Source organism: Carassius gibelio, chromosome A8, assembly GCF_023724105.1.
Source record: "Carassius gibelio isolate Cgi1373 ecotype wild population from Czech Republic chromosome A8, carGib1.2-hapl.c, whole genome shotgun sequence".
NCBI lineage: Eukaryota > Metazoa > Chordata > Actinopteri > Cypriniformes > Cyprinidae > Carassius > Carassius gibelio.
The window spans coordinates 10185122-10210865 of NC_068378.1; the positions used below are offsets into that span (position 1 = coordinate 10185122).

Here is a 25744-nt window from a genome sequence, read left to right on the forward strand (position 1 = left end):
GAGTATGTTTCAAAGAACTTGGCACTGGAACATTAACTAAATTTTTTAATACATGCCTAAATTTAAATACATGCCTGTACTTATACCCCCATAGGACACTTCTCGCTTTAATACTCTGAAAAAAAATAATAGATGATTTTCCACCATAAATATCCTGGCACACAAAGTTAAATAGCAGCATTTGTTAACACAGCAGCCAACTCTAAAAGAAACAAGCAACACCTTTGTTTTCCTTTTCTCTTTCTTCTACTTTCTTACGGGGATAGTGGCTGTCCCTAACAGTTAACATCTTCATTTCATTTTTTTATCTGTGGACCCAGAAAAAAATTGAAAGAAAAGAGGCACAGCGCTGGTGAAATAATATGTGTCCACAGTGGACGTAGCGGCCTCTGATTGAATTTCCAGCAGAATGGGGAGATGAGGAAGGCTAAGTGTAATCTTCCGCTCCTCCATCACGTCTCCAGGGTTCGAGTATTGTGAAAGCTATAAGACGCTATCTGCACAGGCGCTTTTTAAACCTGAAGAGAGCCATCAAGCTTTGAGAATCAATACAAGAGGCAGCCCGCCTACTGATCGCAGACAGCTGTGAAATGATAGAGAAATTGGAGAGGTGCGAAGACTGCATCAAAAATATTAAGATTAAAGATGCTGAATAGGATGTCGCTGCTAAAATGAAGATTAATTTTGCCTTTCTCATTTTCTTGAATAATCCTTTAACATCTGAACATGATTGGGAAAATGGCCATGGCCAGAGATTGTTTGACGCAGTGCGAATCATTCTTCGAACATCCGTCACGTTTTACAGTGTACTTGTGCATAGGATTTTGTCATGTGAATTTTGGGAATGTATCTTGAAAGAAAATGTAATCTTCTGTAACAAGGAGGCTAACATGCAATTTCACAAATCTGTACAGTAGATCAGCTGCCGGACATTTATTCAACAGTTACAAATCAAAATATCTTGGCACTAGATTTTTTTGGGGAGAAAAAACTCCTCAACTCCATCTGGCAGCAAGACTGAGATTCAGTGTGACTGCAACAGCAGCTGAACACAGGTTTGTCTCTGATAACTTCATGTCTGTGCGGCGATGTGCTGACACTTTCGTAGTCAGCTCTCTCCATCTCACCCCTGGTCTCCAGTGTCCCAGCCCTCCCATGAAATGCAAATGCCTCCTGATAGCACGGAGGACCCTTAAAATAAAGCCTCACCACTCCATCCCTATACCCTTGGGGAACCTCCAGGAAATTGGATGACAAGAAATGTGACAGATGTCTCTGGAAAGTTCCCTCCTCTGGCCCTATTCTGTTTGAATAAATCCTTTTTAATGGACTGGACTGCCAGCTCACTTTGTCGTGGGCTGTTGGATGACAGCGGAAGTGGAGTTGATTCAGATTTGTCACATTTTTGTAGACATGCACTCGCACGTACACACACACACACACACACACACACACACACACACACACACACACACACACACACACACACACACACACACACGCACGCACACAAACTATGAGATGTGTGAGGACTCTAGTTTAGGGGACAGACCTAAAACCTCTTTCTTTCTTTTTTCTCCACTGGGAATTTTAATTATATATCGTTCTCTCTGAAAAGTGTTAAAGGGTAATGTTTTTTCAGAGAAAGAAAAATCGCCCACTACCTGACTCTGCGAGGGGGGAAATGAAAGCAGAACATTTCAAGTTGAACTTCTTTCCTTGGTTTTGAATAATTTAGCTCTGAACTTAGAAAAGGTCAAGTTAGATATTTTATTTTTCTTCATGCGTGATATTACAGATGGTTGTGTCATTAGACTTGTTGCCATGCTCACCACATTGAGACACCTTGTGGATTTCCTTTTTTCCTCTCTTCCACCCTTACACCGTCTCGGCTACTTAACCAAAGCAAGGCATGTCTTTTGTATTAGGGTTCAATTATTAATCGATCCAGTGATCTCAGGTCTTCATCACATGGCTTGACACTGTTTTGACTCCCACATGGGAGGACAGGATTGTGAGGTTTGGTAGGTAGCAAGTCAACAATAAAAATTGTAAAAACAAACTAAAGAGGAAACATACAAAGGTCAAGACTTACATTACAGGGTCAAGACTTACATTAGTTGAACCAAGAACCATATTAAATGTACACATACATTAACATTCAGAAGTTTTTTGAGCAGCAAATCAGCACCATAGCAAAGAGTATGCATTGTGCATATATATTACAGCAAAGCTGAATTTTCAGCATCATTACTCCAGTCTTCAGTGTCGCATGATGATCCTTCAGAAACCATTCTAATATGCTGATTTGCTGCTCAAGAAACTTCTGAATGTTAATATATGTGAATATTTAATATGGCACTTGGTTCAAATAATATAAGTCATGACCCTGTTTGACCTCACCTTTGCATGTTTCCTCTTTAGCATGTTTTCAATCCTGTCCTCCCGTCAAAATGGTGTCAAGCCATGTGATGAAGACCTGAGATCGTTGGATCGCTTAATAATTGATTATGGGTGAGGGAAGTGACAGACAGCCAAGTATGGTGACCCTTACTCAGAATTTGTGCTATGCATTTAACCCATCCTAAGTGCACACGCACCATGAACGCACACCTGGAACAGTGGGCAGCAGTTTAAGCTGTGTTGCCCAGGGAGCAGTTGGGGTTCGGTGGCTTGCTCAAGGGCACCTCAGTCGTGGTGTTGAAGATGAAGAGAGCGTTGCGCATTCACTCCCCCCACCTTCAATTCCTGCTGGCCCGAGACTCGAACTTGCAACCTTTGGATTACGAGTCTGAATCTCTAACCAGTAGGCCACGACTATATATATATATATATATATATATATATATATATATATATATATATATATATATATATATATATATATATATATATAAAATAAAGTAAAAGGTTATTTTAAATTAATGTAATAATTGCCAGTGATTTTGCCAAATAAATGCAGCTTTCATTAGCTTAAGTGACTTTTAATGACAGCTGCTTCCAGTGGGGTTTGTTACTCATAGAGGTCAATGCATTAGTCAATAGAGTCATAAAAAGTACCTTTAGATTCAGATTCCTATATTTATGCACAATAATACAACCAAATAATGTAAATCCATTGATTTTAGAAAAACCTCACGAAACCTCACAAGCTCATACAATTTTCTTAGTTTTCACTGATTTTGAACAGTTGCTGTTGTTTTAATGGTGTTTCTTGAGCCCAGGGCTTATCAAGCATCCGATCGTTGTCATCTAAGGATGCAGACACAGTCTCTATGACACAAAGAGCACTCAGAAAAGGTCAGGCATGCCTGCGGACAGCTAAAAACATTTGTAATAGAGCAGCCGCATTCCTTCATCTCTCTATTTCGCTGCTCTTTTTCTCTCTGCCCCTCCTGCCTCCACATCTCCTAATGTGCGTTTGTTCCAGAGGAGTGTGAGTGTGGGATTGTGGGATGGGATGATCTCTTTTGCTCTGTTTGGTGGAATCCTTCCCTCTTCTTTTTAGCTGTTTTGCCCTTGTGCTCTCTCTCTCTCTCTCTCTCTCTCTCTCACTCTTTATCTTTCTATCAAACAAGATTCATGGCCTAACCAGGCTCAGTAAGCGAGTCTGACAGTTGTGCCCACAAGCCATAATTTAAAAAATGACAAGTTTGAGGTGCCATGAAATTATCAATGTCAGCCAGCAGGCAGCCAGCACTCAGGGTCTAAAAGAGATTTGATCTTTTCTTTCTCTTCTTCTGCGTCCTTGCTACATCTACTATTTTTCTGAACTACTTCATCTTTTCTTCCCTTCACTCAGAATCCTCATTATAGTACTTTTTATACCTCTTTCTCTTTCCCTGTCTCTTTCAGTAAATATTTAGGGATGTGTGCTGATTTTGAGTCACTCTGCTGCCAGACCTTTAGAGTACTACGGATGTATGAACACACACGCACGCGAACACACACAAACACACATTCACCTCCAGACATGTTATAGCAATTTAAATTTTGTCTGATGTCTTCTGAAGAGGTTTTCTTGTTTGCTTTATAAGGACGTTAACAATGTACGGAGAACTAGGAATGCCACTTAAAAATGATCATAGATCAGTTATCAGTTTATTCTTTCAAATGTATGTAAATAAGTCACAAATTAAAAAATACATATGCATGTGAATTTAATAGTAATAAAAAAAGATTTTAAATAAAAATACAAAACATTTACTAAAAATTAACCTTTTACATTTTTATTTTAAAAATGCTTTAAAAAAGATTAGTACTTTTTTCTTTTTATGTTTAAATGTTGCATGCAAAGTGAATTATCCAATTATTGTTTCATTATTATTATTATTTTTTTTTTAATTTGTCACTTTAGTGTTTTTTTTTTAATTATTATTATTAGTGCATTTATAATTAATTTCTCCTTTTTATTTTAAATTGGTGGTCCTGGTCCACCAAATCACCGAGTGAATTTGCTAAACATGCACATACAGTATGTGGCATATCAGGCGCTGTATGCTTACGTTTAGCGCTGCAACATGTTTAAGTCATTGACTTTTTTGCAAACACTCCTCCTTTCTATGCAAAAGAGGCTCATTATAGATCGTTTTATTCGTAAAAGTCAGAGCTTTTCCAATTCATTCGTAGTATCCCCCTGCGTCTTTGTCTGTGAGCACATGCTGTTACAAATGAAACTGCTCTTCATTTTTTTTTACCGTAATCTTTTCCCCAAGACTGTGTTTTTTTGTATGTGCATAGAATCCCTTGGATGCTTTGAGGTTCTGATCATGCATTCGATGCAAACTTCAGACTTTCATCACTGACTTCTGCATCATCTTGTGTTTGTAGGTCTGGAGTTTGCCTACTCCGCAGCTCCTCGCTCCATGCAGAGCGCTATAATGGGCCTGTTCTTCTTCTTCTCCGGCATCGGCTCCTTTGTGGGATCGGGACTACTTGCTATCGTCTCTCTCAAAGCCATCGGCTGGATGTCCTCGCATAAAGACTTCGGTAAGACTTGTGTGAGAGAGAGCATTAAAAGGTAGAACAAGATACGTGAATAGCACTGCACAGCATGTCTGGGATGAAACAGATGTAGCTCACCTATTTTTTAAGCAGTGTGTCTTTTTGAATGAGTGTGTGCATGAATATAAATGCAAGAGTTTGGGGGTCAAGATTTGCCTGCATTAAGGGGGACCAAATGTCCCCATAATGAGCATAAAACCTAAACTTAGATGCACTGTGGGAACATGTGAGGGCTTGATAAGCATACTTAATTATGACTTAATAATGCAGAAAGGTTTGTGCAAGGGTCAGAAAGGATAAAAAAATATATAATTTAGCTCTGTATAAGCAATAAAAGTCCTATTCCAGCAGCTTGGCTGTCTAAGATACAGACCTTTGATTTCATTGTTATTTATAAATGTTAAAATTTCCTGAAAATCGATGACTTGCATCTTCCATGTTGATGAATGTAATCGATGATGAAAGATGGTCCCTGATCAGCATTCTGTTTAAATGTGATGTGTTGTAATTATGCTAAAGGAGCGGTCGTACCTTTCATTTCTCGGGTCGTGTCAGAGATGAAGTGACTAGGCGAGCACATGTGCTTGATTGATGATGTGTGTATTATGTGTGCGTGTACACGTACAACGGCTTGACCCTAAACCCAGAAGGTGATTGCCCATTCAGCCACTGTTTATATCTGAGTCCGTATCCCCTATTTTGTTGGTCAAAAATTGACCCAGAATAGACCCCTGATTTCTTAAATAAATGTCCCTAGTCTAACTGTTCATCAGTTGTCAGTACATGCTGTTATTTTGTAGAAAAAATTGTTGTTTTCACACAATTTCATCAAAGTTTAATAACTCTACAATACCTCCTAAAGGCAAAAAAATAAATATCAACCAATAATATCACAGCCTTTGCTTCACCCACTTTTCAGGATCCAATCAAATCCAGATGAACAAAATTAAGTTCTGTCCTACTTTTTACTGCTGAATAGTGTTTTGCTTATAAATGTGCCACATTCTGTTAAATGTGTTGGCAGTTTCGTGTTGTCTGGAGTAAAGTAAACTTTTGAAGAGTCAGGAGAAAGAGAGCGGTACCAGTGCCAGGTCTTGTATTATGAATGCACATGCAAATTAATGGTCATGGCAGGCTTACACCAAAATTGGTGTGTAAATCTGTCGCAGAGGGGACGATGAATGAGACCGTAGATGGATGTGATTGCCATTGCGATGACAGCTCAATGGTCCAGATGTACTCCCACCAATTCTGTGTATCTGAGGCAAATGAACAGTTTATGCACAAACTAATTCAGCACCCATTAATACAGTGTGAGGCATTTCTGCTAATGGAAGCATTGAGAGTACATGTACTTTAAATCTGTCCCTCTTTGCTCTGTTTGTTTGGCAAGCATCATTGGGATATTTGAGTGGGTCTTATTATGAATTATATGACACATTGCTTTTTTCCCCCTTCTAATTTTTTTGTGATAGAAGAGAGAGGGCAGGAAATCAGAAGTTAAAGAAACAGAACTGACTCTGAAGGAACAGTCAGACTCAAACCTGCAATGGTCATAGAAGCACCACATGCTTTAATATGAATTATGTAGTTCATTCCTGTTTTAATTTTTTTATTTCACTATGCCATTTTTAGTGATGAAGTAGAGTCTAGCGAGAGGACAGGAAATAATGAGGACAAGTGGAAAGAACAGATTCAGAATGTGATTCAGCCAGACTCAAACCTACCACGTCCATATGAGCACAACATGCTTTAATATGATTTTTTCTTTCTTTTTTTTTTTTCTTTTTTTTCACAAAGTGCTATTTTTTATTTTCATTTTTGCCAATTTTAAGTCAATGACCATGCTCTTTGAATGTTATATCTAATCTGCATATTGGAATGTTCAGGTATTTTTATTCAAGTAGTTGATCAAGCAGACACTGCTTGTCTGCACTTTAACTACGCATGTCCCATCATTTTTGATCTCTCTCATGCTGCACAACTGGAATCTGCTTTTAGCTGGTGTTCCATCAGTGCTGGTGTCTGCTGCTGGGTAAATAGTGACCGTGATGTGCTTGTGTTTTACAGTTATCAACTCAGCTGCAAAAATTATATATAAATATATAAAGGAAAAATTAAAAAGAGGGAAAGGGCAAATTAAATTAAAATTATTATGTCATAAGTTTGCCAAAAAGAACATTTTACGCACCATTTACACATCGTTTCGTACCAACTAACATTTTGAAAACAAACATTTTCATAAATTTGAAAGTTTACATCAGAACGGCTTTACAAACGATTTACACAGAAATTTGTTCTGCTCGTGTTTAATGATGCCCATTACATGCATATGTTTAAATCATTATATGTAAATTAAATGTTAATTTTAGTTGCCAGTGGCGATCTCAGCCAAAATATGTCTTGCTTATTATTATTTTTGGTCACGAATGCAACTGTTTTAGGCGCAGTCTGCAGCCCTGGACTTGTAATCTTTGCGGTGTGTCAGGCCAACCTTTTTTGTCAGAATTAGTGATAGTAGAAAGAACAGGAAATTATGAGGAGAATTAGAAGAAACAGAATCAGGATATGATGCATCTAAGTCAGATTCAAAACTGAAAATTCCTTATATTTCTCTCATTCTCTCTTCCTCCAAGTGAAGAAGAAATGGCACCTGCAGACTATCATACACTAGTCAAATCTGAATTAGATGCCCAGGATGACTTTGTGTCTGAACAACAGGAAGGATCAGTCTGGGTTTCATGTTGTTGTTTTTTTATTTTTGGCCAGCAACATAATGTTATTCTTTATCTCTGCTGGTTACTCCATTACTGTTCTCTCTCCGTGTTTCCTGTGGTGTTGGACTCTGCAGGAAACGAAGTGAGAGAGTGAATTATGCAGCGCTGAGAAGAGAACTTTCAAAGTGAATGTACACACAGATGCTATCCAAGCCTGTGGCGTGCCTGTGGATGCATATACAGACTCCAACTTTTATGGGATCAGACGCACAGGTATTAATCACTAGCTGCAGGGCCTGATTACCCAGCATTCAGCTCTGTTGCACACTATCTAGCACTTATTTTCACAAATTTGAGCATCCTCCCATTATACCATATAGCAGATCAGACCTACCTCTCAGGATGCATTCGAGAGTGAGTTCGACACTCACTCTCTTACTGTTAAAATCAGCACTTCACAATAATCTTTGCAACACTGGAGGCAGTCGCGTACAGGGCTATCGGCTACCACTTGCACAACATCATGGGGTCACTTACCGTACTGATCACCTGAGAGCTTTCATGGTCCCCACAGGCTATCAGGTGTCAATTTGCAACTTGTCGTACATCCATGTTAATCGTATTCTGCTTTTGGCATGCTAAATGCAAAGGACAGACACTCTCCACTTGCGTTTATCATGTGTTTTTTAGTTTTTGGGATATTTTTTAATGTGTCTAGTGTCCTTTACATACCATGCTGCAACAGTTGTTGGACAGTTAATGTGCTAAAACCCCTCTCAGATATGCATTTTTCATGCATCTACACTTGTATTGTTTTTTTTTAGTGTCTCATTCCATGATTACTGCGTTTTTAAAATATAAAGTAACAAAAAACTTTTAAAAACCCGTCTGGAGACTCCTGTATTCTGTCCAATTATGTTGTTATTCTTGCGTCTTATGTAAAGTTACCTTAAGAAACATAATCTGGGTCAAGTGAACTTAAAACCAGCAGTTACAGTATAGAAGCTTCCTATAGTTCACCCCAAAAAAAAGAAAATTCTGTCATCATTTACTCACCTCAAGTTGTTCCAAACAAGTGACTTTCCTTCTCCTGCTGAGTACTAAAGAAGTAGGGATGCACATTTTGGTTATTTTTCCTTATTGACAGCCATGTTTAACTGACAAGATTATTTTAAATTTGAATTGAATTAAATTAGAAAGAATAAGTTTAATTTTTACTTAAATAATAAATTAAGCAAATTTATAAAAATCGAAATTGCATTATGAAAATGTACACACTTTTTTTGTTTATTTATTTTTTTTATTGTGAATATACACAAATAAAGGTAATCCATTTACAATTCTGATTATCTTTATGAGTAAAAGTAGTAGTTGCTTCCACTGTTTGAAGGAGAAAATTCAAGTGATTGCTGGCGCTGCATACATGCACACAGTTAAGCTTTGCTGCTGTACCTTGACAGTGCAGCCTGTTCATTACCATAATAAAATACAGTCAGTAAAACATATATATAAAAAAACACTGCTCAGTTTAAATATGTAGTAAAATCTGTGCCGTTAAGTGTTATAACCGTACGGCCGTGATGTTATGCAAAACATTTTTGTGAAGTAGGCTACATAAGAAATAATAATTTGGCAGGTACATTCAGGTACATTGTGAATATGGAAACATTTGATTTTGTGTCAAATGAGAGACCCAATATTGGTTTCAGTTTCGTTTTAGCCTAAATTAATTCATTTTGGCTTGTCGTTTATATAGCTATTTATTTTAAATTAATATGAAATGAATTAAAGAGAGGCAGATCACAGAAACTTCTGACTATTTCAATATCAATATTACAATATTAATATATAAAATACAAATATATTCTACACATTTACATTTACATCTCATCCAGATGGGGCTCTAGTGGTGATCTTTAAGAACACAATGACAACAGAAGTGCTGTCGACTCTGATTTTGCTCCATGTGAAGTAAAAAGTTACTGCCGGTAACTTTGATGTGTGCTGTAAGTTTTGCCCTTTACAGCAAACTTTTCTAACAAACCTTTTGCTCTATTTCACAGAAGTTTTATTACTTTTTCACCAATGTATGATGTAGACTTTGATAAATATTTTCGGAGACATTTTCCCCAAATCCTTTATTTTATCTGAGGGACTGCAGGTGTCTCCAGGCACAGTTTCGCCTCACAGTATTGGTAAAATATATTCTTTTAAATCTCTTCTTTGGACTCCCAGGGAGCTCCTTCGTTTTTCTTTCTTTCCCACGAGGTGAAACTTGACATGTCAGTCTGTCTGATCTCAGGTCAGCTTAAAAAACATGCAAAAACCAGAGGGCCTGCAGACATGACCCTCTCTTCCTGGTCTAGAATCTGTATCTGCCACTTACAGAAATGTCAATGTTTTAATCGAGGCCAAGAGTCTCAGGAAAGAAGAGAGTGTGTTCACTGAATATGACAAAAGAAAAGAAATGTGTTGTTTTTCAAAGGAGTGCAGACAAAGGAATTTGAGTGAGAACAAGGAGATAATAGTGAAACATGTTGGTGTCAGCTTTATTCTGTACCTAGCCTCGAGTCATTTAGAACATGAAAACTACCATACAAAAGTTTGGTATTATTCTTATTCTTATATATATATATATATATATATATATATATATATATATATATATATATATATATTAGGGGTGTAACGATACGCGTATTCGTATTGAACCGTTCGGTACGACGCTTTCGGTTCGGTACGCGGTACGCATTATGTATACCGAACGGTTCGTTGGAGTAATTAATTATATTTGAAAAAAAAAAAAAGAGAGAGAGAAAGAAATATAATGATATGCGTTCAACAAGGTAGCCCAATAACCCAAACAACGTAACAGGCAACGCCCCTGACACTCCCGAAGAAGAAAAAAACACCATCTTATATGTTTATGTTAGGCTACTCAGCAGGCGCTCGCTCACTCAGTACGCGCTGAAGGCTCGTTGCAAAATAGCCAATGCGTTTAACAGACTAGAAATGAGAAGATCCTCCAATAACCAACAGGTCTGGTGTTTGGGTGCACTTTGGATTCCCTTTAAGCTATAATGGTGATGGCAAGAGAGTGGTGGATAAATAAACAACGGTATGTCGCATCTGCAACATGACAGGGTACACCAGCGGGATTACAAAAAAAAAAAAAAAAAAACCAGCGGGAATATCTGGGATATATGCGTCAGTACTATCTGGGAAAAGACGAAAAAAAGGAGAAACATGCACGCAGCAAACTATCCCTGCAGCATTTAGACACTATAGCTTACAGGGAATCCAACCCAAACACCAGACCTGTTGGTTATTTTAGGATCTTATATTTCTGGTCTGTTAAATGCATTAGACATTTTGCAACGAGCCTTCAGCGCGTGCTGAGTGAGCGAGCGCCTTAGGGGCCGTTCACATATCGTGCCTAAAAACGCATGGAAAACGCTAAGCGCGTCTTTCTCCTGAGGCGTCTGTCTTTGCTAAGCAACAATGACGTGCTCTCTCCATGAGACGCGGAAATTTCAGCGAAGGATAAATGGATTTGCAGCTCTAAAAATCGCTTGCAGTAGCTCTGCTACTGAATTTATTTCAAAATTGCAATCCATATACAACTATGATCAGCTGTTCCTTCATCTTGGCTGAGCTCTCAACGTTGTTACGGGAAAGGATGAAGCTGATTGGTTGGTTCTTGTCACATGACCCGCGGTGCGCTTGCGGCATTCTGAAAAGTTGAGATGTTTTTACATTTTGCTGTATCTAAAACGTATCGAACCGAACCGAACCGAACCGTGACATCAGTGTATCGTATCGAACCGAACCGTGAATTTTGTGAACCGTTACACCCCTAATATATATATATATATATATATATATATATATATATATATATATATTCTTGAAAGAATTTTCTTTGATCACCAAAGCTGCATTTATTTATTTGAAAATATAGTAAAAACACAGTATTGTGAATATTATTTCAATTTAAATGAAATGTTTTTAATTTAATATATTTCAAAATTAAATTAATTCCTGTGATGGAAGATGTGGGTTTTCAGCAGCCATTACTCCAGTCTAATCTTTATCGTCACATTATCCTTCATAAATCATGCTAATATATATATATATATATATATATATATATATATATATATATATATATATATATATATATACCATTTATTCTTGGTTTTGACACTGTTGCTTCCAGAAATCCCCCCAGACAAGAGAGTCATTAAATATGAACGTCTCTGTTTACAGATCCTGACAAATGTCATTGAACTCTGTGTGCTGACTTGTGTAATCTCCTGTAGAAAAGCCGCCAAGGCATCGGGACGAGGAACACTGAAATATTGTTGTTGGGATTGGCACACACAGATAGAGCTAAGAGGGGACAGAGCTGTTGTGATCTGAGCATCATGCTTATTTGTAAGGGCACATTTCTGTGTATCGATAGGAAAGACTTTTCTGACCTCTGTCTGTCTCCCTGCATATTTTTTTCTAATCAAAGAGACATATCTATCAAAAAAGTGGCTGCTGAAAATTCAGCTTTGCCATCACAGGAATAAATTACATTTTAAAATGTATTCAAATGAAAATGAAATGTCATTAAAAAATATTTTGCAATATTACTGTTTTTGCAGCCTTGGTCAGCATTTAAGAGACTCAGACTGAATGACAAAATGACTCTTATTATTAATATATATTAAATAGAATATACATATTTTCAAAGTTTTGCATTGAAATTGGTTTTTGCATTAAAAAAAAACAAAAAAACTATGGATTTAAACTGAAAATGTATAGTAAAATGTAAGTATCTTGTTGTCTTTGTCTTCTCCAGTGTCGTCTTCTCTGCACTTTTTCAGTTTCCGCATTTCTCTCTTAGTCTGCCAAACATTTATGAGGCCAGTTAATGTCTGTTATGGGCAGCTCTTGTTTTGTCTTTTGTGGACATAATTGGAATCTCTGCAAGTGTTTGGCAGCCTGTTGTGTCTCTAATGAAGAATGTGTGGCCAGCGACAGCATTGAGAAATAAATTAAGACAAACCACAACAAAGCTATAGCACTTCCATCACTGTGACAAAAAATGGACTTTATAGACTAATGAATATGTTTGCTGTTTGCATTAATCTAGGATTTATAATCTGTGTGGTATTTCATCCTTAAAGAGTGTTTCTGTGTGCACCACAGAGGATGGGTATGGGTAATTTAACTCTTATTATGTGGACAAATGCTGTGTAGCGAATCAGCTTAAAAGGGGAAATATGAATAATCATTCATAATTAGTTATGATTTAATTATAAATATTTAGATCCGCTGTATGTATTAACTTGACCTCTCAGTGTCAACTGTCTTTCAATTCTAAGAGCAATAATTTTCTGCTTAAGGAAAAAAACTTTCTTTCTTTACAATACTACTCAGGGCATGTCTAAAATCTGCATGATTGGGGACTTCAGTTATGAGCAAACAAAGAAACAACCTCAAATGTGACACAAGTAAGACTTTATTAACTGCCTAAACACTTAAGTCTAACATGCACACACACACACACACACACACACACACATACACACACATGCAGTTGTGTGTTGGCATAGGAAAATGGGTTAAAGCTTAAGCAGTAAAGAGAAGAAAAATAAAAACAAAGCTACATTATCAAAAGGTGCATATGATACTTAATGTATCAATTAATAAGACTAAGTTTGATTGTTGAACGTCTCGCCCTGTTTGAAGAAAAGTCCTGATGCACAGTTGGTCTCTGCTGAAGTGAATTGATGGGGACTTCAGTTCAAATCAGAGGATCTTGATGAATGGAAAGTTAAGGCTAAGGGTGGTTTTTAAGGCTTTTAGCTCAGCATCTTCTCCTGGAATTCCTGAATCTAATAAAAGAACCGCCCTGATATGGTGATCAGTGATTTATATAGGGGGATGATGTCACACCCTCAGGATTTGAGTGAGCCAATGAGGAATGGTAACTTTTGGAGGGAAGTTTTACAGCTCTTTGTCTCTAGTATGGTGTTTTGCATATAAATTAGATTGAGGGGTTCAAGAGAAGAATCTTTAGGTTTTTTATGAGCATTATGTGCCTGTTTTTGAGAGACTATGGTTTAGAGTGCTTTGCTACATTCCTGGGAGCCACAAACCTAGAGTTATCAGATAGTGTGCCTGTGGTTGCTAAGGAACCAGAGGGCTGTTCTGCCTCTTTTTTGAGGCGATAGTTGCATTCTGGGGGAAGGGTACATAGACCCTTTGGTTAGATGAGGGGTGTTAGATATTATTTGTTAAATATAACAAATAGTTGTGCGTCTGATTGGTCCAAATGCTACCTCAGCATGAACATTACATTTCTTTGTTGTTTTCCTCATAGACCGTCAAACAGAATGAAAATAACACGTAAAAAAGGGAGAGTAAATGATGGGAGCGTTCATTTTTGGATGATTGGACCTTTAAAATACTAGAAGAGTTAAAATCATTTAAAGTTTCTAAAACTAGAAAGTTAAAATCACAATTTCTAATGACTCTTTCCTTTCTGTCCTCCTGTCTCTAACCTTGCCTGAGCGTTAATTAAACCAATATCTGTCCCCTCAGTCTGCTGTGTAGCAATGTGTTTGTATTGATCAGCAGACACACTTCCTCTTCCCTGCTGAGCACATTGTTTTACTTGTGCAGTATGTATTATTCAGCAGGAGTGAGGAAGCATGGCAGACACTGCCTGAACTCTCAGGTCAAGTGCGGTGCGTGTCTGTCTGTGTGTGCTGGCCAGTCTCTGCTGGACTCCAGAGGGCTTGCAGCAAGACAAATACAGTTGCCGGCTCTTGTAGAGTGAGACTGCCAGGTGTCTGCTGTTATCTTTGTGTAGCTGCCATATTAGACTAAATGTGCAATGTAACGTGAAATGAGGGCATGTGGCCTGTAACGATGGAAAGCAAATTATGGGGGCTACAGTATAACAGATGGAAAATTCATGCACCAGTCAAAAGTTACCTCCTCTCAAACTATTGTTATAAAATAAGTCATCAACTTTTAAGGATTACATGTATGGTGTTAATGTAATAATGTATCCATTATTTTATTTTTTTGTGAAAAATCTACTTTTTGTTACCTACTGATTTCTTTGAGCCTTATATTGCTTACTGTTTTTCCTGCTTGAGATTCACATCAGGAGCATGCAGTTGGGCTCCAGTAATGTTTATTTTTCCATTACTGCCCAAACGCAGCCAAATCTGCGACAGCTGCCACTTTCCTAAAGGGGAAGCATAACCAATCTTCCCAGAGCGTGTCGTCGTGATATATCTCCCACTCTGTCCCTTGACTGAGTATTCTTTACAGTCTTGCCTTTCGGGGAGGTGACCAGCACCTCCACATCCTGCCAACTGCTGCTGTTAAATCATGTCATCTCCCAGAAGCATAGGAGGAAAAGCCACGTCACCCGCCAACGCACAACACCAGGGATGGGGGAAACAAACTCAAAACAATAGCACACCATATTTTATTTTATGTTTCTTATTTTGAGCAGAGTTGGAGTAGCCTGTGGCATGAATTGGGACCATTTAAGGGTATTGATTGTTGGTTTCTTCTCTGGCATGTGGGTATTGTAACTGCAGCATTTTTCACAGACAGGGGCATTTTTTTCTCCTTGCTAGAGGGCAGAAAGATCCCGAGCTCTATTGCTCTCTCAGTCAAACTGTCCACCTGCTTGTAACACTTGTTGTCATTGGGGAGCGACTGCTGTTACAGAGTATATTAAAGCAGCAGAGAAATTGATCAGGAGGTTCCTGTAGCCATAACATGGCTTGCCACTTTTATTGGATGGAGACAGTGAAGAAGAGAAAGGAAATTATTGGGGACTGAGGGACAGGAATGGGATAGGGTCTGCTTGGATTCATATCTGTGTGAACCTATCGACTCAACATTAGCAGTAACTGCAAGGCCATGGCTCTGTGCTAACTGATGCTTTCAAACTAAACTTTACAAATTCATATTCAAAATCTTTGAAAGACTGGATGGACACTCTGTGGCAAAGATGCCAGATCATGCTTCTGGAAGGCCTCCTGTAACATGGCTTGTAGATACGGGAAAGAGGAGGTAGAAACCCTAGACCCTCTGGGGTCTGAGGGGGTTTTAGTTTCTGGAAGTTTGAAATGCCCTAACATCTGTGCTTTTTACAGTTTTTCCAGAGCTCTGGAAGGATTTAAGAAATTAAGTGACAAAAAGGGCCAGGCCTGGGAAGTTTTATGTTTTGTGCACTTGGTTTTAGTTTTCATTTGGAAATTAAAGTTTACATTGTCCAACCAATGTATAAATAATAAATAAACTTTATTTTCATTAAAGGGTTAATCCACCGCTTTTACGGGTTTGGAACAACATTGGGGTAAGTGATTAATATCAAACATTTCATTTTGGGGTGGAGTAATCCTTTAATGAAAATAAGGTTGATTTTTGGTTAGACAATGTAAACTTTAATTTCCAAATGAAAACTAAAACAAGTGCAAAAAATAAAACGTCCCAGGCCTGGCCCTGGCCCTTTTTGTCACTAAATCCTTAAATCTTTCCAGAGCTCCTTCATAGAACTCGAGATCATTGTAGCATGCAGGTGAAGTTTGATCAGGGTTGAAGCTAAACTCTGCTGGAAAGTGGCCTTCCAGAAGCAGAATAGGACACCCCTACTTTACAGTTGCACAGAACTCAAAAATTTGCTTTGGTTTCAAGGATGAGACCTCTGTGTGCATCTGAAATCTCTCAGCCCTCATTCTATACATACTGTCTAATTAAATGTTGACAGGAATGCATCGCATCTCCATACTGTACTGAATCAGTGCTTTCATGTCTTCAACTGTCTCATCTGGCAGAAGATAAGAACTGCTTGAGATGTGTTCTTTGAGGCCGTGGATAATTGTATTTCACGGAATTGCTCATGATGTTCCTCAAAGGTTCAGCTGTGGGTCAGCAGATCTTTCTAATCTTTCTTTCCTCCAATCAGTTGCTACGAAAATGTGCTATGTCTTTTTCTTCATCTAATGACATCTTCAACCTGAAGTAGAATCCTCTCTAAAGTGTAATACATTGTTCTAATCAGCGACCCTATTTCGGCAAGAAGTGGACATGTGAATACATCTATTTAAATGCTAATGCATTCATGCAGATATACGTTTGTAGACGTTGTGATAGGTATTTCTAAGAAGCACTACAGGGCCCTGCTTTAGCCGGTCTGAAACACTCCCGAGAGTTGACAGTCCCTTCCCTGAACTACTTATTAAGAGTTTCTCTTTGATGGTCCTCAACCCTGGAGGTTTGACCACCTCTTCTGAACAGATCAGAAGTGTTAAGCAGCTTTTTCCTCAGCCCAGAGAGAGTGAAAGAGAGAGAGAGAGATAGAGAGTGAAAGAGAGTAAAAGAGAGAGAGAGAGAGGCTCAGAGAGGTTCATAGTACTGGACACATTTCTGAGCCAATTCTGTGCGTTTGCGTACTGAATTTAATGTAAGTAGAGGGTTGAATTTAATACTACACACAGTCATCATGTAGGACTATAATGGCCCTGAGCAGTCAGAGGCTTAAACAACAGGAGAGTTAGTTCAGCCCGAGGGCTCGGAGTCTGTAATGCCAGCAGAATCAGAGCGAGTGTGCTTCACTTAAGCTCCCAAGATGGTAAATTATAGGCTCTTGCTTCATCCTGTGAAGATGCAGCTTTTTGTTTATGGTTCCTCACTAAGTATTGATGTAAACCCTCTATCTGCTGGCAAGCATTATATAGAGATGGGAAATGAAGGAGAGATTGGATGGAGAAGGAATGCTTGTTTAGGTTCCTCTTGAATGAGCCGGAGTCAGATGGACTTGCAGGTTGCAGTGGATGCTTACAAGCAGTGCGGACAGACATGCTATCAGTTAAAGCTCCTTGCAGCTGTAGGGTAGTATGAAGACAGCAGATTGCCTGTTCGCTCTGTCGCCTTCGGGGATCCAACAAGCTCAAACATATGCTTTTTGCTTTCTTTTGACATATGAATGCAGCATGTACACACAGATGGTCAGCTTCTCTTCATCTACCTGTACACACGCCTTTAGAACTGAGCAGAAATCTCTCCGCTGATCAAGTGAACAAAGGAAGGATGTTAAGAAGTATCAGTATATTATCAGTATATTCTGGAATAGTAACTGATTAAAATGAACAGAAGGTCCAGATTTAAGGATATATTTGTTTATACATTGCAGTTATCATAATTCTAGAAAAAAATATGATATATTAAATATCACCATGGCTTGTTTTGATGGTTTGTTTTTTTATTTTTAAATTACAACATATAAAAATGTGAGACCTGCTTCTGAAGAAACAATACTCAAATTCTGTTTCAACCAGTATACAGAGGTTGCGTGAACTCTGTGCACCAAATCATGTCTGAGGTTGTTATCCACTACTGAAATTGGGGTATTGTGAAATTCACCTTTTTTTTCTCACTTTTTTCCCCCCCTCTCTCTGTAGGTAACATCAACGAGTGCACACTGAATTACTACTTCTTCCTCCTGGCTGCCATTCAGGGAGTCACACTCCTCGTCTTCCTCATTGTGTCTGTGAAGTATGACAAGCAGAAGCCCAGAGCAGTGAGCCACAGGGGGTCTCTGACCAAATCATGACCCCCATCATCCTCACCAGCTTTACACAGCCGTACGATCACCTTCATTCCTCAGCCACCAAATCATCTGCCAAATATTAAACCTCGTAGTATTTCAAGAATTAGGTTTTAAACTATTTGATTCAAAACTTGGAAAACCCGTTTACTGGAACTGGCCATTCTCTTGCCATTTTTAACACGCAAAGACAATTTAAAAAAAGAAAAGAAAATAATAATAAGCTTAAAAAAACATTATCATGTGAAATGGTTGGAAATGAGGTTTGTCCACTCCATCACTGAACTGGATTATATAATGCTTTATTGTAGTATATACTTTGGGCAACACTTGTTCAAAATGTAGGATTTTTGTTGGTTTGATGTCAAGATTTTTACTTGCTTATAAATTGAAGGTTTTTAAATGGTTTACTATGAGTTTACAACTTATTGGTTTAAATTAAATATTTATTAAACCCTTTATTTTTGTAGTTTATGCTCAACAGGGTAAGAAAATACTCCTGTTCAGCTTTATTTAAAATTGTGTCTTTTCGCATGGTTTTTTTTTTGGTACATTTGTATTTTTTAAAACACAATTTAACAATACTTTTGAAACTTTTTCCCACCCTTTCCTTTAGTCCAGGCACTGTTTGGACTGTATTGTGTTTCTTTGGCCACTTTATTTTAAATTTGAAATACATTTTAATTTGTTACACTATTGATGCTAATTGGCTGATGTCCAAAAGGGCAAATATGGTGGGCTACTCATTTCAGGTGGGAGCCAGCCTGTACAGTCTTTTATAAACATCAGTGAAGTAGCTGATAAAAACTTCAGTGCAAAAGACTTGAACAATTTTATTTTATTTTTCACATTTAGTTGTGTCCTTAACATTTTATTACATTTATAACTTTGGTACTAAACCTGTGGCATTACAAGTGTTTGTTACTTTTAGATATTTATCAGGTATTAGATTTCTTCTAGCTTGTTTTTAAGGATTTTGATAATAAGTGGAAAGGCCAAGCAGTGCATTGCGCTTCATAGTGTTTATGATACGAGTATACCTGAAAAATAATGACTTTGCGCAAGAAGTGTTGATATCATGAAGCACACACACAGCTCAGCTGACGTCTTTACAGCAGGAATATCTGAATATGAATAGTGTTTCCTTTGAAAAAACCTGCGTCTTATTTGTAATGATTCATGATCTTTCTAGATTCGTATAAGGATTTTGGATGAACAACAAACCTTAAGCTCATATTTGTATCTGAATGAGGTAGTGAAATTACATTAGGACTAATCTCTAGTGAAAAATAGCACGTTTATAATTGAGTATATAGAATCATGAATTTTTCATGCAGGCTTATGATACATCCTATAAAAATGTATACATCAGCTTCATAATGTCATCATGCTGTAAAAGGGCGTCTTGCTTGATGTAATTTTCATGCAAATTTTGCAATGACAACCCTTTTTGCTGCTGTATTTGCCAACTAATAAATTAAGTCTGCTGTATTTGCTTTGACCACAGGCTCAACAAAATAGTAACAACACTCCCTTTATGCTTCTGTGCTGGTTCTTTTTATGTGTTTTCATGCACGGGCAGTTCCTGTGGTTTGCTTTGGACTTTTTCAGCAGTTACACCTTATGCCTTCAATGCCAGAGTCGCTCCACATGACTCTAGAGCAGTTTGAATCTGATCAAATATGTTGAAATAAAAAGAAAAAAACACCTATTATGAGGAAAGGGCATCATTCATTTTACCTGGGCACATTCAAATGCTGATTTAAAGCTTTTTAAATAAGTAAAATAATTTTGTCTTCCTCAAAGAGTCTGATATCATGAAATGTGACACTTTCTAAAATGCAGTTTGAGTTTGTGTAGTGAAAACATACATTGCAATTTTTTTCATGCTTTTTTTTTTGTTTAAAATGAAATGGTTTCTTTTTGTTTTTGTTCAATAAAATGCATCTGACCTCAAGTGTTTGTGTCTGAGAAAACAGTTTCAATATGAGTGTCCCATTTATTACAGCTCTCACATATTCCTAGCGTATATGCTTTTTGTCTGGTTTCATCAGCTGAGCATAAAATCAGAACATCGTGGCTCTTCAGCCAAGCATATCTAGACTGACGAGTGGTTTCTAAGGAGTGTGACCATCATGAACTGTTTGAGCTCTTTTTCTTCCTCTCTCTCTCTCTGAGTCAGACTGTTGACACAGCCTATATATTTCTACCGCCTCCACATTTTTTTTTTACAGTGTTATGCTCTATTTAAAAAAGCTGAAGAGCATCAGGAGTAAGCACAATGTATGAATTATGGATGGATTATGAGAGTGTTAACCTTTCTCAGTGTTTCCACGACTCTTGTAAGAGAGGCTGATAGGCTATGCCTCATTAAAAAAAAGGTTTAGATTTATCTAACATGAACCCTATGTTGATATTTGCAAATATCGCTTCATACTGCATCAAAATTGACAAATGTCTTTTTTGAACTATACCTTTTAATTCTAATTTAGCTCTGAAGAGTATATTTAATGTAAACAAGTTTCTCATTTATTTGTGATGTAACATGAAATGCAAATAAATCAGGTTTCAATATTGTGTGGAGTAAAGAAGACAGAATCAGGATTATCTTATTAATAGTATATATTTAAGTTTTGTGTACTGCTAGAAAATAGAAAAGGTCAGTGCTGAGTTTAAGTAAAATAGCATGTAGTGAACTTAAGTTTGACCTCCTTAATTTGTCAAGAAGTAAAGGTTAATTATCTTTTTTTCTTACTGATATATTGTTTAAAAGGAACAAAAATGTGAAATTGTCAGTTTCAAGCACCATTTCACTTTTGAGAGTAACCATATTTCAAAGACGGTATAATTATGCAATTACATATAATGTACTTAAAACATACACACTATGTTCAACTTTAGTTGAATACTTGCACCACATTTAAAAAGCATATTCATTTATATTCCACATCTTACCAAAATAAGTCTGTTTGGTTTAAATGATAAAATAATAGATAGACTGTTTTAAAATAATTTACTAGGAACTGTGTGAACTTTAGAAGAACTTGCTTTATATTCACTAAAATTCACATTGATATCCATTGTAAGAAATTGTAAAGAATGTTGGTAATCATACAGTTTGGTGACCCCTGACTGAAAAACACACTAAGACAACAATTAGTTTTATATATAATTTGTATGATTCACACCTTTTATGAACAGGGAATAAATTAGGGCTTAAAACTTTTACAAACTTTACAGGAGGTCCAAAACCTCACCAACAGTTGATTACATATTTAATCAAAATACATCATGTACCATCAGTGGATTCAAATGCTTTATGCTGCCAGATGGCGTAGTTACAGCCTCTGCCAGCAGGGACTAACTAAACCATTCTAACCAGCCAGACCTTGACCCTTTACATGTGACTGATGAACATACTCCGCCTGCCCCTAGTGAGAGGCAGACAGATGCACATGTCATGCCTGAGAAAAAAGGGCAGTTTATAAATGAAGAACAGGATTCTGTGTTATAAGTCATGCTGAAATGAAATGCTCCCCCCTGCTGATGATGCTGGAAAATGAGAAAACATGATTATAAAAGATGTGTTAATTACAGCCAGAGATCCATCAGTCATTCTCCTTCTCTGTCCCGCTGATTATTCCTCCCCTAGTCAGCTCAGCTTGAAGTGCCCTTCACAGATCACAGACTCCACCTCCATTCACAACACGCTCCCTATACATCCATCTCACCGCTGATAGAGACACATTCAACTTTAACTGGCAGGGAGACTGAACAGAAACAGAGAGGGAAAAAAATGTAATTTATCCGAATACTAGAAAACATGTCAGGAAAAGAAAAAGGCGCGATCATGTCAGACAGGATACGGAAAAAGAGAAGGGCCTCGGGCAATGAGAGAGGATGTGATTGATACGATGCTGCTGATAAAAGAGAGACGCAGAACAGCGGAGGAGGAGAAACGCGGATTAGAAATGTTTTACACACTTCGTTCAGTACGGTTGTTTTCATTAGGCTTAGAGCAGGACATCAATAATCTTAAAACTCACAGCAGGAACTGTAATTGTGTAGACACGGTGCAACTGGTGCGTATTCAATACATTTAGAAAACAAAAGCAGAGTAACTAATAACGAGTGCGACAGTTGTTTTGAAAGAGTAGTTCTGGTGAAGTTAAGTAGTTGTCTTATTTAGGACTCTGATGACTGAGAAACTAGCAGGAGTTGAACCAAAAATAAATGTTGGGAGTGAACCAGTCTTTTAATGCTACATCAAATTAGAACATACATTAGAACCTGGTGAGACATGTTCCTGGGACAACATCTTTGTTGTCCCTGGAACAACATTGTGATTAACCAATCAGATTTAAAGAACCAGTTTATAGATTTTGTGAAGTTTACGGTTAAAATCACTGTTTGTTGCTTGTACATCAGTGTCATTCATCTATCATTTCCTCTAATTTTAGGGATTACTCATGGTTAGGGTTAGGTTTAGGTGTAGGGAAATGGTAAAGAATATATTTTACAAAATATGTTGACCTAGGAACACATCTATAACTCAGCAAAATCAGGACGTGCTTTTTTTATCTATCGAACCCAAAGACAGATGTTTGGCCGGATGTTCATGCTGCTCCATACATCGAATGAGGACGATTAAAGTAGACCATACTTCTTGTTTGCTGTATTTATAAGTCTACTGAAACAGTATGATAGCTTTGTGTGAGAAACAGACTGAAGTAATTTTTTTATTAAATGTGCTGTCTGCAACTTATATTCCAAAATGACTTGCATAATGCAATTAACAGCAAATATGCAAAATATGCACATACTGTGTGGACACATTTGGATTTGTTCAAACTTGGCATGACATGAAGACATGTCATGCCAAGTTTGACAGCATTACTTGTTATCTGTCTCAAAACTGTCACTCACGCAAAGCTATGTTATGGCTTTTACTACACTGGAAAAAAAGAGGTAAATTTTCAGTTGCTAGTAAATTTCACAAATAGTTTCAAACGAACAGCAAGTTACACGCAATAAAATGTTACATTTTAAAGTAGAAAGACTAAAATTGTATTTTCCTGTAAAAACATACTCTAATAATCTTTAATTTGCTAAATAAACTTAAACATTACAGTGTATTTACATTTTTTTTTTTTCTTTTGTACAGTAAGTCTGTGCCTGTCCCCATTCCATCCCTGTGGAAAAAAAAAGTGTAGCATGAACATTCGTTCAAACATAATTCTTTGTGTTCCACAGAAGAGGCCCTGTCCACACAAGCATGGTTATTTTTTTTTTAAACAGCAAGTTTTTCTACAGTTTGGCCATTCGTTCACATGCCAATGCGGCACCGGTCTCCAATCCTGCTGAAGAACTACCATCCTGTAGACCTTACTTTCAAGCTGCTGCTACACAACTGCCTGTAATTGAAGTAGCTTAATTAGTTGCTTCAGGTGTGTTTGATTGGGGTTGGAGCTGAATATTGTATCAAATTGATTAAAGTAAATCAAATCATTTAAAATTAAGACGGTTATCCATTATTCATTGATCTACTCCATATTACAAGCCTCTGGGCGACTATTTCTGGCATGCCAGACCATCTCCTCGTACTTGAACAAGGAAATATCGAAATCTCAAAAACTGCTAGCCAAAGTTACATTCAAATGATATATTTAATATCAACGAATTAGTCTGACATGAACTCATGTCTCATAATTGTTTCCCCACTTAGCTTTAAAAAAAAAGCATATATTTCAGGTTGGTAAATCCAACATGCATGTGCAGTCCCAAGTGCTTGTCTCAGGATAAGTGAACCATCCTGCTTGTAATATTTACAGGTTAGTGCCAGTGAAATACTCTTGAGTAATGACCGTTAAACTGTATATATGACTGTTTTTCCGTTTTCAATGGCAACATGACAGTGCTAATTTTATGTCTCTTTTAGGACTCTGCACTCTGGAATTTGGATTACAAACCAGTACTGTATATGGGCGTGAAATATTGATTTTGAGTTGAAATTGTTTGTTAGGATGCAATAAGCAGCATAATATCCATTCAGCTAGTCATAAGTCTAAGGCCCTTAATCACACTGCCTGGAAATATTTTCTGATGGCGACTGTACATCATCCCTTACATAATCTGTCTTATAACGAACTGGAATCATTTTCATTTATTATTTATTTTTTATTTTATTTTATTTTTTTATTTGAAGAGTTCAGATGCAAAAGCCTCTAAATACCATCTGAAATTTTCATCTAAAATTAGGATTTTTTTCAGGCTCCTATATTTATATTCAGTTATTTCACTTTAATAGCCTGGAAAAGGACCTGCACATTGCCATTAAAGTAAAATGACTCAACCTAGGCATAGGTGCTTGATAAAAATCCTCATTATTTCAGATGGCACTTAGAAGCTTTTGCATCTGAACTCTTCATATATTATTTTATTTAATTAAAATCTACAATTTGGATAAAGTAAATAAAATGGGACAGCATTTGCTCTTTTTAATAAAATGGGACAGCAGTCGTTTTTTCTTAGTTAAACTCGAAATGAGTCAATAACACTTTTTTTTATCTTTTCTTTAATTGGTTTCAAGTGAAGAATCTTCTCTTTCCTGTCTGGCTCTGAAACATCTGACGCTGTTAATGATTTTCACTAAAGACTGATAGTTTCCCATTAATAAAACTAAGAAGGAAATACCATTGAGCACTTGCAAGAGTTATCTATTGTTGGTTAATTAGACAATAATTGGCATTTGTGTAGTAAAAGGTTACAATATTTCGGCTTGAAGGATTGCAGTGAAAATGTCACACTGACATGTAGTACAACCATTATAGAATTCATTTGGCCTTTTTCAAGCAAGACAGTTATCATATGCTGCAAAAATATTGGCATCTTCGGACTGCCCTTCTTTCCCAATGTTTGAGCTATTGTAGCGAATTAGTCTGGAATTGATTTTCTTAATGTTTTGGAATTTATAATTGATTTAATTTCTTACACCCAGAAAATTTCCATGGTCAAAAATGACTGGAGCCGAGCTTCCTTTAGTACTTTAATAAGGTTCCTATCTCAGTTGAAACAGATTGTTTTGGATGCTTCAAGCAACAAAAGGTTATAACTGAGATTTGGGAAATATAATATAATTTAAACAGAGCCTTGAGGAACTGTGTAATTGATTTAGTTAGGCAGTTCTGGGCCGAATAACATGTTTACTGCTCATGCTGAGGAAAAGGTTTTGTGACATTCTTTACCAACAAAAAAACGACTGATACACAAATGTCAAACTTGGTGACTCAGGGTCTCTTGGTGAATAATTTAAATATATACAGAATCTAGCGAGCGATACACTGTCCAGAAATGAAACTCATAGGGCATCAAAATCCAAACCATTTATGTGCAC

At 37.2% G+C, this 25744-nt stretch overlaps 1 protein-coding gene across 1 annotated transcript in view; it reads left to right on the forward strand.

The window, feature by feature from the left end:
* Window positions 1-20308, forward strand: part of LOC128018398 (solute carrier family 15 member 4) — a 45386-nt gene extending 25078 nt beyond the window's left edge. Inside the window, exons 8-9 of the mRNA XM_052603874.1 lie at window positions 4831-4989; window positions 18206-20308. Of these exons, the coding sequence (XP_052459834.1) occupies window positions 4831-4989; window positions 18206-18357 (311 nt within the window). The 3' untranslated portion in view covers window positions 18358-20308. The remainder of the gene's footprint in view (window positions 1-4830; window positions 4990-18205) is intronic.
* Window positions 20309-25744: the final 5436 nt, after the last annotated feature.